Source organism: Macrobrachium nipponense, chromosome 35, assembly GCF_015104395.2.
Source record: "Macrobrachium nipponense isolate FS-2020 chromosome 35, ASM1510439v2, whole genome shotgun sequence".
In the NCBI taxonomy this organism is placed as follows: Eukaryota; Metazoa; Arthropoda; class Malacostraca; order Decapoda; family Palaemonidae; genus Macrobrachium; species Macrobrachium nipponense.
The window spans coordinates 58,433,628-58,446,384 of record NC_061096.1 but is presented as its reverse complement, the minus strand read 5'-3'; the positions used below and the strand labels follow the sequence as shown (position 1 = coordinate 58,446,384).

General features: G+C 33.3%; 1 protein-coding gene across 1 annotated transcript in view; it reads left to right on the top strand.

The window, feature by feature from the left end:
- The first annotated feature begins 6,039 nt into the window (after positions 1-6,039).
- The window catches only part of LOC135208817 (RNA-binding protein with serine-rich domain 1-A-like), a 13,059-nt gene continuing 6,341 nt past the window's right edge, over positions 6,040-12,757 (top strand). The window contains exons 1-2 of the mRNA XM_064241359.1: positions 6,040-6,275; positions 12,579-12,751. Of these exons, the coding sequence (XP_064097429.1) occupies positions 6,040-6,275; positions 12,579-12,751 (409 nt within the window). The remainder of the gene's footprint in view (positions 6,276-12,578; positions 12,752-12,757) is intronic.

Genomic DNA, 12,757 nt, shown 5'->3' with positions numbered 1-12,757 from the left:
AATGATAGTTTGAAGATATGCAGCTGGGTTTGTTTGTTTATTTTTTGTTTTTACCTGATTGTTATTCCTTGTCATGGAAAATCATAGTGAGAAGAAGTACGTATAACATGAGTAAAGTCTGAAATTGCTCAAGAGTCCGTTTTGTTTTTGATTCATTGCAATCAGAATATGTATTCAATGCATATTTTAAAAGGTTTTATTTCAATGGAGGTATGTTTGGCAATTCTGTGTAAGTTTTGAAAAATGATTAGTAAGATTTCTGTAGTTTATGGGTTCCATAGACGTACATTATTTGAAAATTATTTAGGCAGTTTTCCTAAAATGGTGAAAGCAAATAATAAGGCAGTACAGTTCGAATGTATACCAGCCATATAGTTTTAAAAGGCGTCATAAACTTGTGAATATGATAGTTTGTAGAAAGAGGTAGTAAGAAGATATGAATTGAATTTGTAAAAAACTGCTCATTTTAATAGTTGTTGCACTGAATTTTTGTGACCTGTCTTGATGCTTTTGTGTGATTACTCTTTTAAACTGCCATGCAGAAAGTTTGTCTATTAATCAACATAAATGAGTGAATGAGTTGAGTATTTATATTATATCACTTGAGATGGCAGCTTTACATTTATGAGGTGTGGGATGCAGGCTTCATATGATGTAACTTACCCATATTACTGCTGTTTTTTTTTTTCCATGTTACTTGATTAGAGTACATTAAAGTAGACGAGAATGTTGCATTGGGTTTTTTATGCCTTTTTTCACTGCTTAGCTCAAATTGAAACATCCTTATTTAATGTAGTGTTCTGATTTGCAGTGCTTGAATTTTTGTACTCCAGTATTTTTACTTTATTAAAAGATAAATGTAGCTGGATGCACTAATACAAAATTAGGATTAGTGTATAGAAAGGAATGGTGAGATTGTATATGCATCAGTATTTTAGTTAACAAATATTATTAAGTAAGGAATTGAGTATCCAAGCTTTTGTAGATATTAAAATTATCATTTATTTCAAGTTAAAGGTTGATGGTAATGAGCGCTGGTTAAGCATGGCTTAATGAGCATTACCCGAAAAAGTCATTTGTGACCTTAAGAACAATTTTATGGAGAAAATATCTAGTGTTCATCTCTGTTACTTTGTCATTTATGAGCAGTTTTCTAACATTTCACTTGAATGATTAGATATGCTTGAAATTCATATTGAAGCTTGTTAATATAAATTAATGAAAGCCAGAAATGTAATTTGAGTCATCTGTAGTATTTAGGGCATTGATAAAACAAAAATTCCTAAAGCCTTGTACAATCCTTCTGTTTGACAAGGAAGGGAGTAACTTGAAATGGAAATTATGCTTATTGCATATCAAAGTGGAAACAATGCTTATTGAATTTCTATGTATAAACTTGAATAAGGTTTGTAAAGTGAAGCCTGAGGTTTAAAGTCCATGTCTGAAATAGATGTACTGCAGAAGGAAGGTAATGCCAGTGAACCTAAAGTGTCTTGATGTGTTTAGACAAAAAAAATAATCCATAGCTAGTTTTTTGTTTAGCTATCATAAGATTCCTATTAGACTTATAATTTTCATAAACCCAACATGGCTACATAAATTGTTGCTTTGTGAATGTTTAAATGCAAATATACATAATTTATATATATATATAGTATATATATATACGTTTTGTGTGTGTAGAAATGTAATATATATATATATATATATATATATATATATATATATATATATATATATATATATATATATATATATATATTATATATATATATATATATATATATATATATATATATATATATATATATATATATATATATATATATATATATATATAATAAAGTTTACTACAGTGGAACCCTGTATTAAGGGGATGCGTACCAGATCCCCCCCAACACAAAAGCTAAAATCTGCAAATACTTAAAACCACTAAAAATGCTTATATCTGAATATTTTAATAGTTTTATTACCCAAAGTGTATTTATCCATAAAATTTATATGAAAATACAGTAATTGGTGAATATTTCTTAGTGAAAAATACTGCAAATAGGCAAATTTTCTGCAAATAATGAGTAGATGTGATTCATAGAGAAACCTACTAATTCGGTGAGTCCTTGAATCTTAAGAATGCAAACACGGGAGATTCACTGTATATATTATAAAACGAGTGTGTGCATGTAAGGGGAGAAGCAGAAGAGGCTAGGTTTGAGTACAGGATTCTCCCTTTTCAGTTACTATATAACAGTGGTAGTACTGTATGTATGTATGCCATCATTGATCTGTTGATTTTGTTCTTTTTTCTTTTTTCATAAATGACTACTACTCTATTATGTGGTAGCTGGAATTGAAAGTTAGTGCTGTGTTTTTTTTGCTTCATTTTGAGCAATAATAATGAATAATATTTGTAATCCCTGACCAGTGCCTTAGCTTTTGTATGGTACTACTATAGTTCTCCACTGTTGGGCTTGAGGCTAGTTTGACCAACCTTTTCTCATTGTTCATTGGGAGAGAAACCAGTACTTTTCTAGAATTATCTGTGCTGTATAATCTTCAAATGTCCTAGTACTGCTTAAAAGCAGATGATGTCTTACTACCACGCAAACATGGGTATGGCAAGATATGGTAGAAGGCAGATAAAACAGCCAGGAATGGGGAGTATGTAGGAGTGCATACTTAGGCAAGGATATTGTACTAAGTAGTAGGGTGCAAATAAGAGGGTCTCATGCATATTCTGATTGCTGGCTATATCCTTTGCATTGATTGTGATTGTGTTGGGAAAGTCATTCCTTTGCTTTATTTTGCATTTGGTCTAATCTGATAGATTGCACCATGACCATATAATTTCTTTATATGTATACCTAATGGTGTTATTAGCTGTTCATACACAATACAGTTTATGCTTATCATCATAAATGGGACGTATTCTGTTGATGTTCACTCCAAAAGAATGTGTTATTGAAAGAATTGTCTTTGATTTTACTTTTTTTCTTCTTACATGTTCTGTCAGTATGCCAATGAAGTGAAAGCAGTTTTGCTTCTTCCATAAGTGTGAGTGCATAGAGTGCATATTCTGTAACTAATAATACTGAAAATATTCATAGAATCAGTAATAATAAGTATCATTGCAGCCAAAAGAGAAACATAATACAGTGGACACCCCAGTATTCGCATTCTCCGGATTTGCGGATTCACGCATTAGCGGATTTCTGTCTGGAACATTTCCCTCTATTATTCGCAGAAAATTCGCCAGTTCATGGTATTTTTCTATGAGAAATATCCCCAATTATTTTTTTTTTTTCCATAAAATGCACTTTTTATGATAAAACTTAAAAAACTAGGTATAAAAATTCTTAGTGGGTTTTTCTTGAGTTTTAACTAACAAAATAGAAGGTTTTAAGCATTTTTATAGGGGTTCCAACTATTCGTGGGTTCTAACTATTCGCATGGGGGTCATCCCCAGCGAATACAGGGGACCACTGTGTATGTATGATATGGTTCAAAAGTTTCTGTTTGCTTCCAAAAGTACGTAACAAGTAATGAGCTAATGAGCATAATACAATAAAATTCCCACAGCTGTTACCCTTGAGGCCAGAGGATTACCAGTTATTTTGTACTAAAATGCCATACTTGTATCTTGTTCCATGAATTATTTTGTAATTTATTACCAGTATTACTAAAAAATTTCACAACAATATAAACCAAATATTATCTCGTGCTTAACTAACTGTAACATTCATTAATATCATACAGCAAATTGAGAAATATATTTTGTGTAGTAGCACACTACTGTACTACATAATATAAATACTGTAATAAAGGGGGAGGTGGGGAAACAATATGCCTAGTTTACCTCAGTGCAATGCGTATTTGTTTTTATGCATACACAGGCCAGGACTACACATTGACTTTACATAATAAAAAGGCAATCTAATGCTTCCACACAAATATTAAAATACTTTCTAATACTGTGTCCAAAATTTTGCATTTCTCTTGCAATTTTAAGCACTCATAGATTTCATTTTCAGTGTCAGTTATCCAACCTAGGCAGGGGAGATTGAGGGCAGTAAGTGGAGGAGTCCTGTTTACTTTAATCTGCAAGCAAACAAATGCACACAAAAAGAGTAGTATAGTTGATGATTCGCAGTTAGTGTACAGTATGTAGAGGTTTGCCTGAAAAAAAAAGATGCTTATGGAAAAGCAAAGTGCAAATAAATTCTGCTTTAAAAAAATGCAAACATTCTTCATCTCTCTCCAGATAACTTAATATAGTGGCATTTGCAGGAAAAATGTGCAAGTTGCATGAGAATTCTGGTTGTTTAAATAACAGATATAAGGGAATTATCATATTTTTACTGTGCATCAGGATTTATACTATATTGAAATAGAGAATGCTAAGTAGCAGTACATACTTCAATGATTATGAAACATTTACACCAGCTAGAGTAGATGTTTCATAAATGCTATGCAAATGTGTCAAAAAAAAGTAATTTTTATTAAGATTAGTTTACTTTAGGATATCAACTTGTAATTTGGGTAATACTTTTCAGGTGAATCTTTTATTCATGCATTTCTGATTAATGTTTTGATTCTTGGCAAAGAAGTTTTGTCACACCAGGTCTAGTTTGTGGTTTTCATAAACGTGAGGTTGGTAATAGGTAAATACTGACCTGAGGTTATTAAATAAATAAACGAAAAATATGTTCACAGTCCTGAAATAGGCACCTGGACTGAAGAAATAAAAATTCAGAACTTAAAGTATGAGGTCATGAAAATATGGCTCACAAACTTGAAAATGTCATGTGGGTAGAGAAAAATCCAGATAAAAACACTTACAGAAGGCAAGGGAATCATAGATAGTATACCAGACCTAAAGTAGCTGTTTTGACAAAGGAAAGAATATTTACTTGGCTATTAGAAACCATGTAGGTACATAGGGTAGCTGTTAAAACCATATGGGTATAGGGTAGATAAATATTCAGACTTGAAATAGGTATCTAAATAGTGAAAGGGATGTTCTCAGATGTGAATTGGCATGGATCAAAAGAAAAGATGTGTATTCACAGACATTAAACAGTCGTTTGGGCTAAGGATAGGTCATTGCTGTGTCCACTGATTTTTGTTAGTTATGTGAGCTAAGGAAGGATAAGTATTTGCAGACCAAAAGTAAGTGTAGATGTAAGATGGGTAGTACTGTATGATAGCTATTACTGCTAAAAATTGGCATTACAGCATATAGGTTATTAATTACAGCATCTAGGTTATTGACCTCCTGTATGATGGCTTATAGAAAAAAATAAATTCACCAGTTGCAAGTTGGTTAGTTTAAAAAAAAAAAAAGAGAGAGAGAGAGAGAGAGAGAGAGAGAGAGAGAGAGAGAGAGAGAGAGAGAGAGAGAGAAATAAGATTCTTGAAGCATATTTATAGTTTAAGAAGAAAATTTTATATTTCTTCCTGTAGAACAGAAATTAACGTATAGTATCTGTTTGCATGAGAAATGTACTACATACATGATTTTTTAATCTGTAATAAAGTATCATTGGAGCCATTAAATATCATTCTGAATTTGTTGCACTCTAATTTGTGCATACCCTTACTAGGAAGGTAAATTTTGTTCATAAATATAATCATAAATATACTAATCATTTTCATATTTTGGATACATGTAGTGCTATCAAGTTAATTTTTTAGTTACCAGATCTTAAGGTTTTGATGTGTTTCTAAGATATATTTATCAAAATTTGCAGTTAGTGACTTTAGGCTAAGTAAATGAAAGGCTTGTATAATAACACCTTGGGCTGATAGTTTTCTAAAATAAAACTTTGGTTGGTTAGAGAAACTGGCAAAACTAGCTTAGAATTTAGCATCATTTAATTGCTGTGTGAAATTCTCATTTATTTAGTGTTTATAAACCCTGGTAAATATGATTTAATTAATATGGCAGAAGTCAGACAAAACCTGCAATTTAGTAATCTATGATTAATGCTGGAATGCATGTGCAATTGGTTGACAATCGTTTTGGTGGCTGTAAAATGTCAAATGTTGTATCAAGTAATGACTGCCGTTCTTGTGATTGCTGTTATTCATAGATTATTTTTTTTTATGTTTTGTTTCAGATCTCCATCTCCTCGTGGTAGAAGAAAACCTACACCAACACCTCGACCTACAAGAATTCATGTGGGTCGTCTAACACGCAATGTAAATCGAGAGCATCTTCTTGAAATTTTCTCGGTTTATGGCACAGTGAAAAGTGTTGATTTGCCTATGCTTGATGTGTAAGTTTGCCACTTATATTTAAGGAACATTGCTTTAGAATACACAGTCATTTCAAGCAGTTGCATTTCATGTTTTGAGATTTTATGTCCATCTGGAAATTATCTTAGTGAAGGCATTATGTGGAAGAAATAGACGATAGTAATATATCTTGAGACTCAATGTTGTGTTGTTAGCATCAAACAAAAGAATCTATTAAAAGTTAATGTGGATTAAAGCCAAAAATATAGGAAAAATTAATGTAATCATAAATATTACATTGTAGAAGGTGCAAGAAACACATTTTCATGAGGTGCATTTCACATATCCATGCATCTTACCTTGCCTAGACCAAATCAGCATTGGGGCAATTATTACCTGGCCTAAAAGTGAAGCCTACATTAATTTCTCATGTCTAAATTTATTTTACCCTAGCTTCAGAATCCAATTAATGGAGTTTAGAGGATTTCTTATTGCAAGATGGTGGTTAGGTGTTTGAGTAAGGAGAAAACTATCCCAAATTTCCAAACCAGGAGCTAATAATTACATTACTTTAGACTATATTGCAGTGATTAAAGATGAGGGTGAGAGTAACCCTTGTCATGTTACGTAATTAAATGGGGCTTTCTTACTTATTTCACTTAAAAATGACACATGTAATAACTTCATAATATTGAAGCACTTCTCAAGAGGCCTCTTCTACTGTTACTTCTTCAGCTGATGTTGAGTTCAGCATGAAAATTAGAGGGAAATTAGAAGAATGAATTGTGTTAACTGCCATTACAACTTTACAGACTAATGTCTTTATATTGTGAATCTCTTATCTCTGTAACCTTCTGTATTTTTATTTTTATATATTAAACTTAACGTTTTATTACATTTAAATTTAAATCTTAAGTGAGTCACACAGGAATCATAGGATTACAAGGACATTACATAATCATTTTTACATTGTTGCTTTTCCATTCACCATTCAGATATATTGTTTCCACTGTATGTATTTTATACCATTGTATGTATGTTATTAATTTTTTTTATCAAGATCTACGGTATTGAAAGTTGAAATTTCATTATTAAAGAAAAGAAAGAAAATGTTGAAGAAAATTTGCTGTGGTACATATCTGAAAATTAACTACTTCACAAGGCCTACAGCAAGAATTAATTTTTCTTTATAAGAGCATAATATTCATTTGTAAATAAAAATATGTCAATAACTTGATCACAGATTTGTTCAGGAAAATGAGGGAAGATAGCAAAATGGAAATAGTAACCCAAAAATTACAGCAGACAAAATGCAAGCTTTTTGGAATTCTTTATGTTTAAGTTGAAGTGACTTGCATAAGCAAAGAGATATTTTGATAAGAAGAGTAGGCTTTTGTAAGGTAGGTGAAAACAAAACAGGTTATTTACCATGGAAACAAAGAACCTTCATGTACTGGTTGAAACAGGCAAGTGATGGTTATATTTTCTCTCTCTTGCTTTGCAGTACCAAGGTAAATGGTACCCATGTAAATACAGTGCTTTAAGACCAAAGAATCAAAAGGCCATTAAGAAGTATCAACGGTCTTACCTCAGTCCTTGTAAACAGTCAAATACTACCTGGGAATTGTTCATAAGGATAAATGAATATCCTGGCATGGACAAGATTTTAAAGATCACACATAGTCATTTCTGTTGTTTCCATCAGAAAGTATGGAACTTGCATTCAGAGCTATACAGTATATCTCATTATGCGTCAAATACAGAGGTATTCTTTCTATCGAGCAGATTTATAAACATCTTTGTTTAATCACATGCTCCCTGCTTTCAGGCAGTTTATCCAAGGGCCATTAAAAACATGTTCCATGGAAATTTCACCCCCCTACAAAATTTCCTTCAAAGAGGACTGGGTTGGCAGTTTTAACAACACCGAACCAGTAACACTTACCATGCCACGTTTTTATTTATTTGTGATGAATCTTACCCACTGTTAAAGTTAGCTATATCTCCGTGCCGATTAGGTGAGTCGGCATTCAAACAAAAAATCGAATGGCTGCCAGGATGACTGTCTAGTTTCCCTGTTATCCACCAGGTGTGTTTCGAATGTTTTGGCTCTTGTCAGAATTCTCCATGCTGCCATTGCGTTTTAGCAATTGTTGGTCTAGTATGAAGTTTGGCTGTTTTTCACCTATTTACCCTATTGTAATTTCATTTTCCTAAGATATCTTCTACTGGAAGCAAAACCAATAAAATCAGTCTATGTAGAAATGATTTTGGTGTAAGCAGGAAGTTGGAATTTGAGGTAAATCAACATTTGGTTTGTACCACCTGCAGGGGTACAGTTTGTGATCTTAGAATGTAGGGAATTTGTTCTGAGAACTTTATGCCTGAGTATGTCAGATATTGGACAGAAGGGGAAGTGATAGATTGCAAAAGCAATTAGTTAGGTCATGATTTAAACCTGTCAGTTCTATCTTACATAGTGTCCCTTCATCTGCAGCTATCCTGAGTCAGACTAAGCATTTTGGTAGTGCTAGTATTGAGACTTCCTTTGTAGCTCCGCCTTCTGCTCCCCATCCAGTTCAGGAAAAGCATATTGAGAAGTTAGAACATAACATTAAACTTATTTTAAGTTGAATTGAGTTCATGATGGGAACATTCCCAATCCTTCCTTAGTGTGCGCACTTTTTCGTGTTCCCCTGTTAGAAGTAAGGTGTTGGTGTTCTCGTCTGTACGTAGCCAGAGGCTTGGACTGCCTTGTGATAGTGTGCTTTTGGGAAGTATCAGATACCAGGGAACCGGGTTGGTTCTTGGAATGATGGGGTTCTGTGCTCTCCAATACCTACTTTGCCCTTTTCATGGTCTGAATCTCATTTAACGCGCTCGCCTAAGGACCCTTTTGGTAAACATTAATCTTTGCTTCGTCTGCACATTCTGCCGAGTTTGAGGTGTTAACATGCATAGCTTGAGGTGTTAGCATGCATAGGAATAATAATATATAATATGGTATAGACATTTTTATTGAAATAGTAATGTCTAGTAGTGAGTTTTACACATAGTACTGATATTACGTTGACTCAGTCGACGGTTTTTCCAATCTCTCATGTTTTGGTTATTCTAAATTCTTATCTGCTAGCCTATTCCTCTTCCTTCATAATGCCTGTGTTCCTTCTTTGCCTGCTTTTTCTTTGGCTATTGGCTAATCTCTTACCACTGCCTCGATTAATGTTTCTCTTTCAATTCTACAATGTTTATAGTATCTAAGGTTTCTCCAAGCTAGATATTCTAGCTTCAGGAATGTTTTCCAGTATGTTGATTTGCTTTCGAACAAGGCAGGAGATTCGTTGTAACTCCTCTCCCCTGCCTCCCAATCTTTCCCATTTTCTGTTGCATCTCGTTTTCTTTCTCTCAGTTGACTCGTGTGTACATCACCCTTAGAGCTAAGGGTGATGTTAAGGCTACATTTTATAGTGAATTGTAGGAATTCCAATGTAACCTCCTTAGTGGAGAAGAAGAGGAAACACTTCTCTGTCCTGTTGGGGCAATTAAAACTTAATCAGATAGGTTAAGCCTGGAAGTAGTTATCCTTTTAGAAACCTAGAACATCTTTGTTATCCTTTTAGAAATCTAGAACATCTTTGTCAAAGGTTAATCCTGGAAGAGGTAAAGTTAACCTTTTGTTTTGTGGTTTAGGAAACGTAGATGTCATTGTTAAAGGTTAAGCCTGGGAGAGGCAAATTAACCTTTTGTTTTGTGGTTTTAGAAAACCTAGCTGTCTTTGCCTATGGTTAAGCTTGGAGGAGGCAAAGTTAACTTTGTTTTTTGGTTTTAGAAAACCTAGAAGGTACTTATGAAGGTTAAGCCTGAGCCAAAGTTAATCTTTTGTTTTGTGTTTTTAGAAACTTTAAACGTAATTTTCAAGGAACACAAGGCCCTCTGTGACGTATTTGTTGAGGCTAGTGCATGAGACCTAGCTCCATATCTTCTACCTTTATTGAAGGTAAAAATTCATAATGTGAGCACCAGTTGTAACTTCATTTAGTGTTATGTCAAATTGTTGCTTCAGGATAGGATTGATGTGGCACAGTAGAAGTGCAATTTGGTTTTTAACCAGAATCGTGTGTGAAAACAGTAAAGCCCTTAATCCACTACTAGTAGTTGGTAGTCTGTTTCAGAACCAAAGAAAGAGCAATTCTTTAGGCTCTTGTTTAAATCTTTTTTTAATATTTTGGGGTGCATGAAGGTACAAATTTTGTATAGGAGCGAATCTTTATATGATAAAGGTATTAATTTTAAGTGACTTGCTTTATAGGGTTTTTGGACCCAGGCACAGGGGTCCCCTCACGCCGCCTCTGTTTCATTCTGACTGAATTGACGTGGTTTTCTCCACAAGGCTGCTCTTTGCTACACATGTGTGAGAGCCTTTCTCCCGGAATGGAATCCAACTTCCGGTGGTAGTGAAATCCAGAAAGGATTCCAGACTTGCTAAGAATGTTTTAGTTTTCATGCAAAAACCTTCAACTCAATTGGCAGATTTTGTCAAGCTGCGCTACCCACCAACCTCTTAATGTGGGAGTCAGCTAACTTTAAGAGTAGGTAAGATTAAGATTCATCATAAATGATATAAATTTTCATAATAAAATTTATTATTTGGATACTTACCTGCTGTCAAGGAGAATTCTGACAAGAGCTAAAACATTCAGAACACGCCTGGTGGTGGAGAACAGGTAAACTAGACAGACATCCAGGCATCCATTCGATTTTTTTTTTAATGCCGACTTGCCTAATCAGCGTGGAGATATAGCTAACTTTAACAGTCGGTAAGTATCCAAATGATAAATTTTATGAAAATTTTTATTATGTTTGCATGCTCAATAATTATGGATTATAATTTTATGCAGAATTAAAGTACTTTTAGATGATGGTTTAAGATAAGGAATATAAAACAATAACTAACAAGAAAATGATTGCACACTTGCTGCATTGACATGGACTTCTAAGGTTAAGGTAAAAGGTCAGGATACTTTTGTCTAAAATAGTACTTGATATGAGTAGAAATAACAATGTGATGGTCAGTGTTGGGAAAACTTAACATACTGCATACTATATCATATGCACAAAAAACTTTATTTTTATTTAAATGAGTGGTTTTATATATGATATGCAGTTGAGAAATTGTAGAAAAAAACTATGTATTCCTAACTTCCTCAATTGCTGCTGTAGAGTACAGGCAGTCCCCGGGTTACGACGTGGGTTCTGTTCTTGAGATGCGTCGTAACCCGAAAATCGTCGTAAGCCGGAACATCATCAAAAATCCTAAGAAAACCTTATTTTTAATGCTTTGGGTGCATTCAAAACTATGTAAACTGCATTCTTGTTGCATTTTTCATAAAAAGACCTTCAAATATTGATTATTTTGCCTTTTTGGTGTCATATTTCTTCTGCCAGATCAGCATTGTAGGTGTTGTAACCCTGGAAATAATTTCTGATGAATATAATTGAAAAGCGCCTTAACCTCGGAACGTCGTAAGCCGAACCTGTCGTAACCCAGGGACTGCCTGTATTTTATTCATATTAAGTATTGGTACTGCTCATGTAAAATTGCACATATTTTATTCATATTAAGTATTAATTCACTGGTAAATGTTTCCAATTTTTTAACTTTGGCTTTCCAAGTTCACTTCAGATGATGAATTATACGTCTGTATCTGTCTCACACAGTGTATTTGTCTAACCAATACATAGCCCAAGAATAAAGTAATTTTTCTTAAATTTTATTACATAAATTTTTGGGAAGGAAATTGAGGGAGAAAGTCATATCTTTTGATAAGATCAGAAGGTAAATACACACACAAACAATTACATGGAAAATTATACTTTGAATTTGATTTCCACTGCAAACATCAAAGGGTTATATAATTTTTAAACTTTGAATTTGATTTCCACTGCAAACATTGAAGGGTTATATAATTTTTAAACTTTGAAATTTATTTCCACTGCAAACATAAAAAGGAATCTATAATTCTGATTATATATACCCAGCAAAATGTGTCTGAATCTACATGAAATGCATATCTTTGAAGGTTTTAAAAAACCTTTTACTCCAGTGTGTATTCTTACAGCTTTGAATTGGCTAATAATTTGTTCCTTCCTGAAATATTAAAAGGAAAATAATAATTGAAGACTAAAGTACAGCTATTTGCAGTTAGAGATCAAATTTACAGGTAACCAGCAATTCAGTTTGAGATTTTATGCAAACAGATCTACAAGTATAGTAAAAATTTATATTTCTACATTGACCACTATTTTACATTTCTTAATGTATACAATTATTTTGATGTTTTCAGTCGAGGAAATTCAATGATGTCACGTGGTTATGGCTACATAGACTTTGAGAAACCAGAAGATGCAGAAAATGCAATGAAGCATATGGATGGAGGCCAAATTGATGGACAAGAGATTACTGCTGCACCAGTTTTGATTCTTCGTCAACAACCCATGAGGCGGCGTTCTCCAATGCCTATGA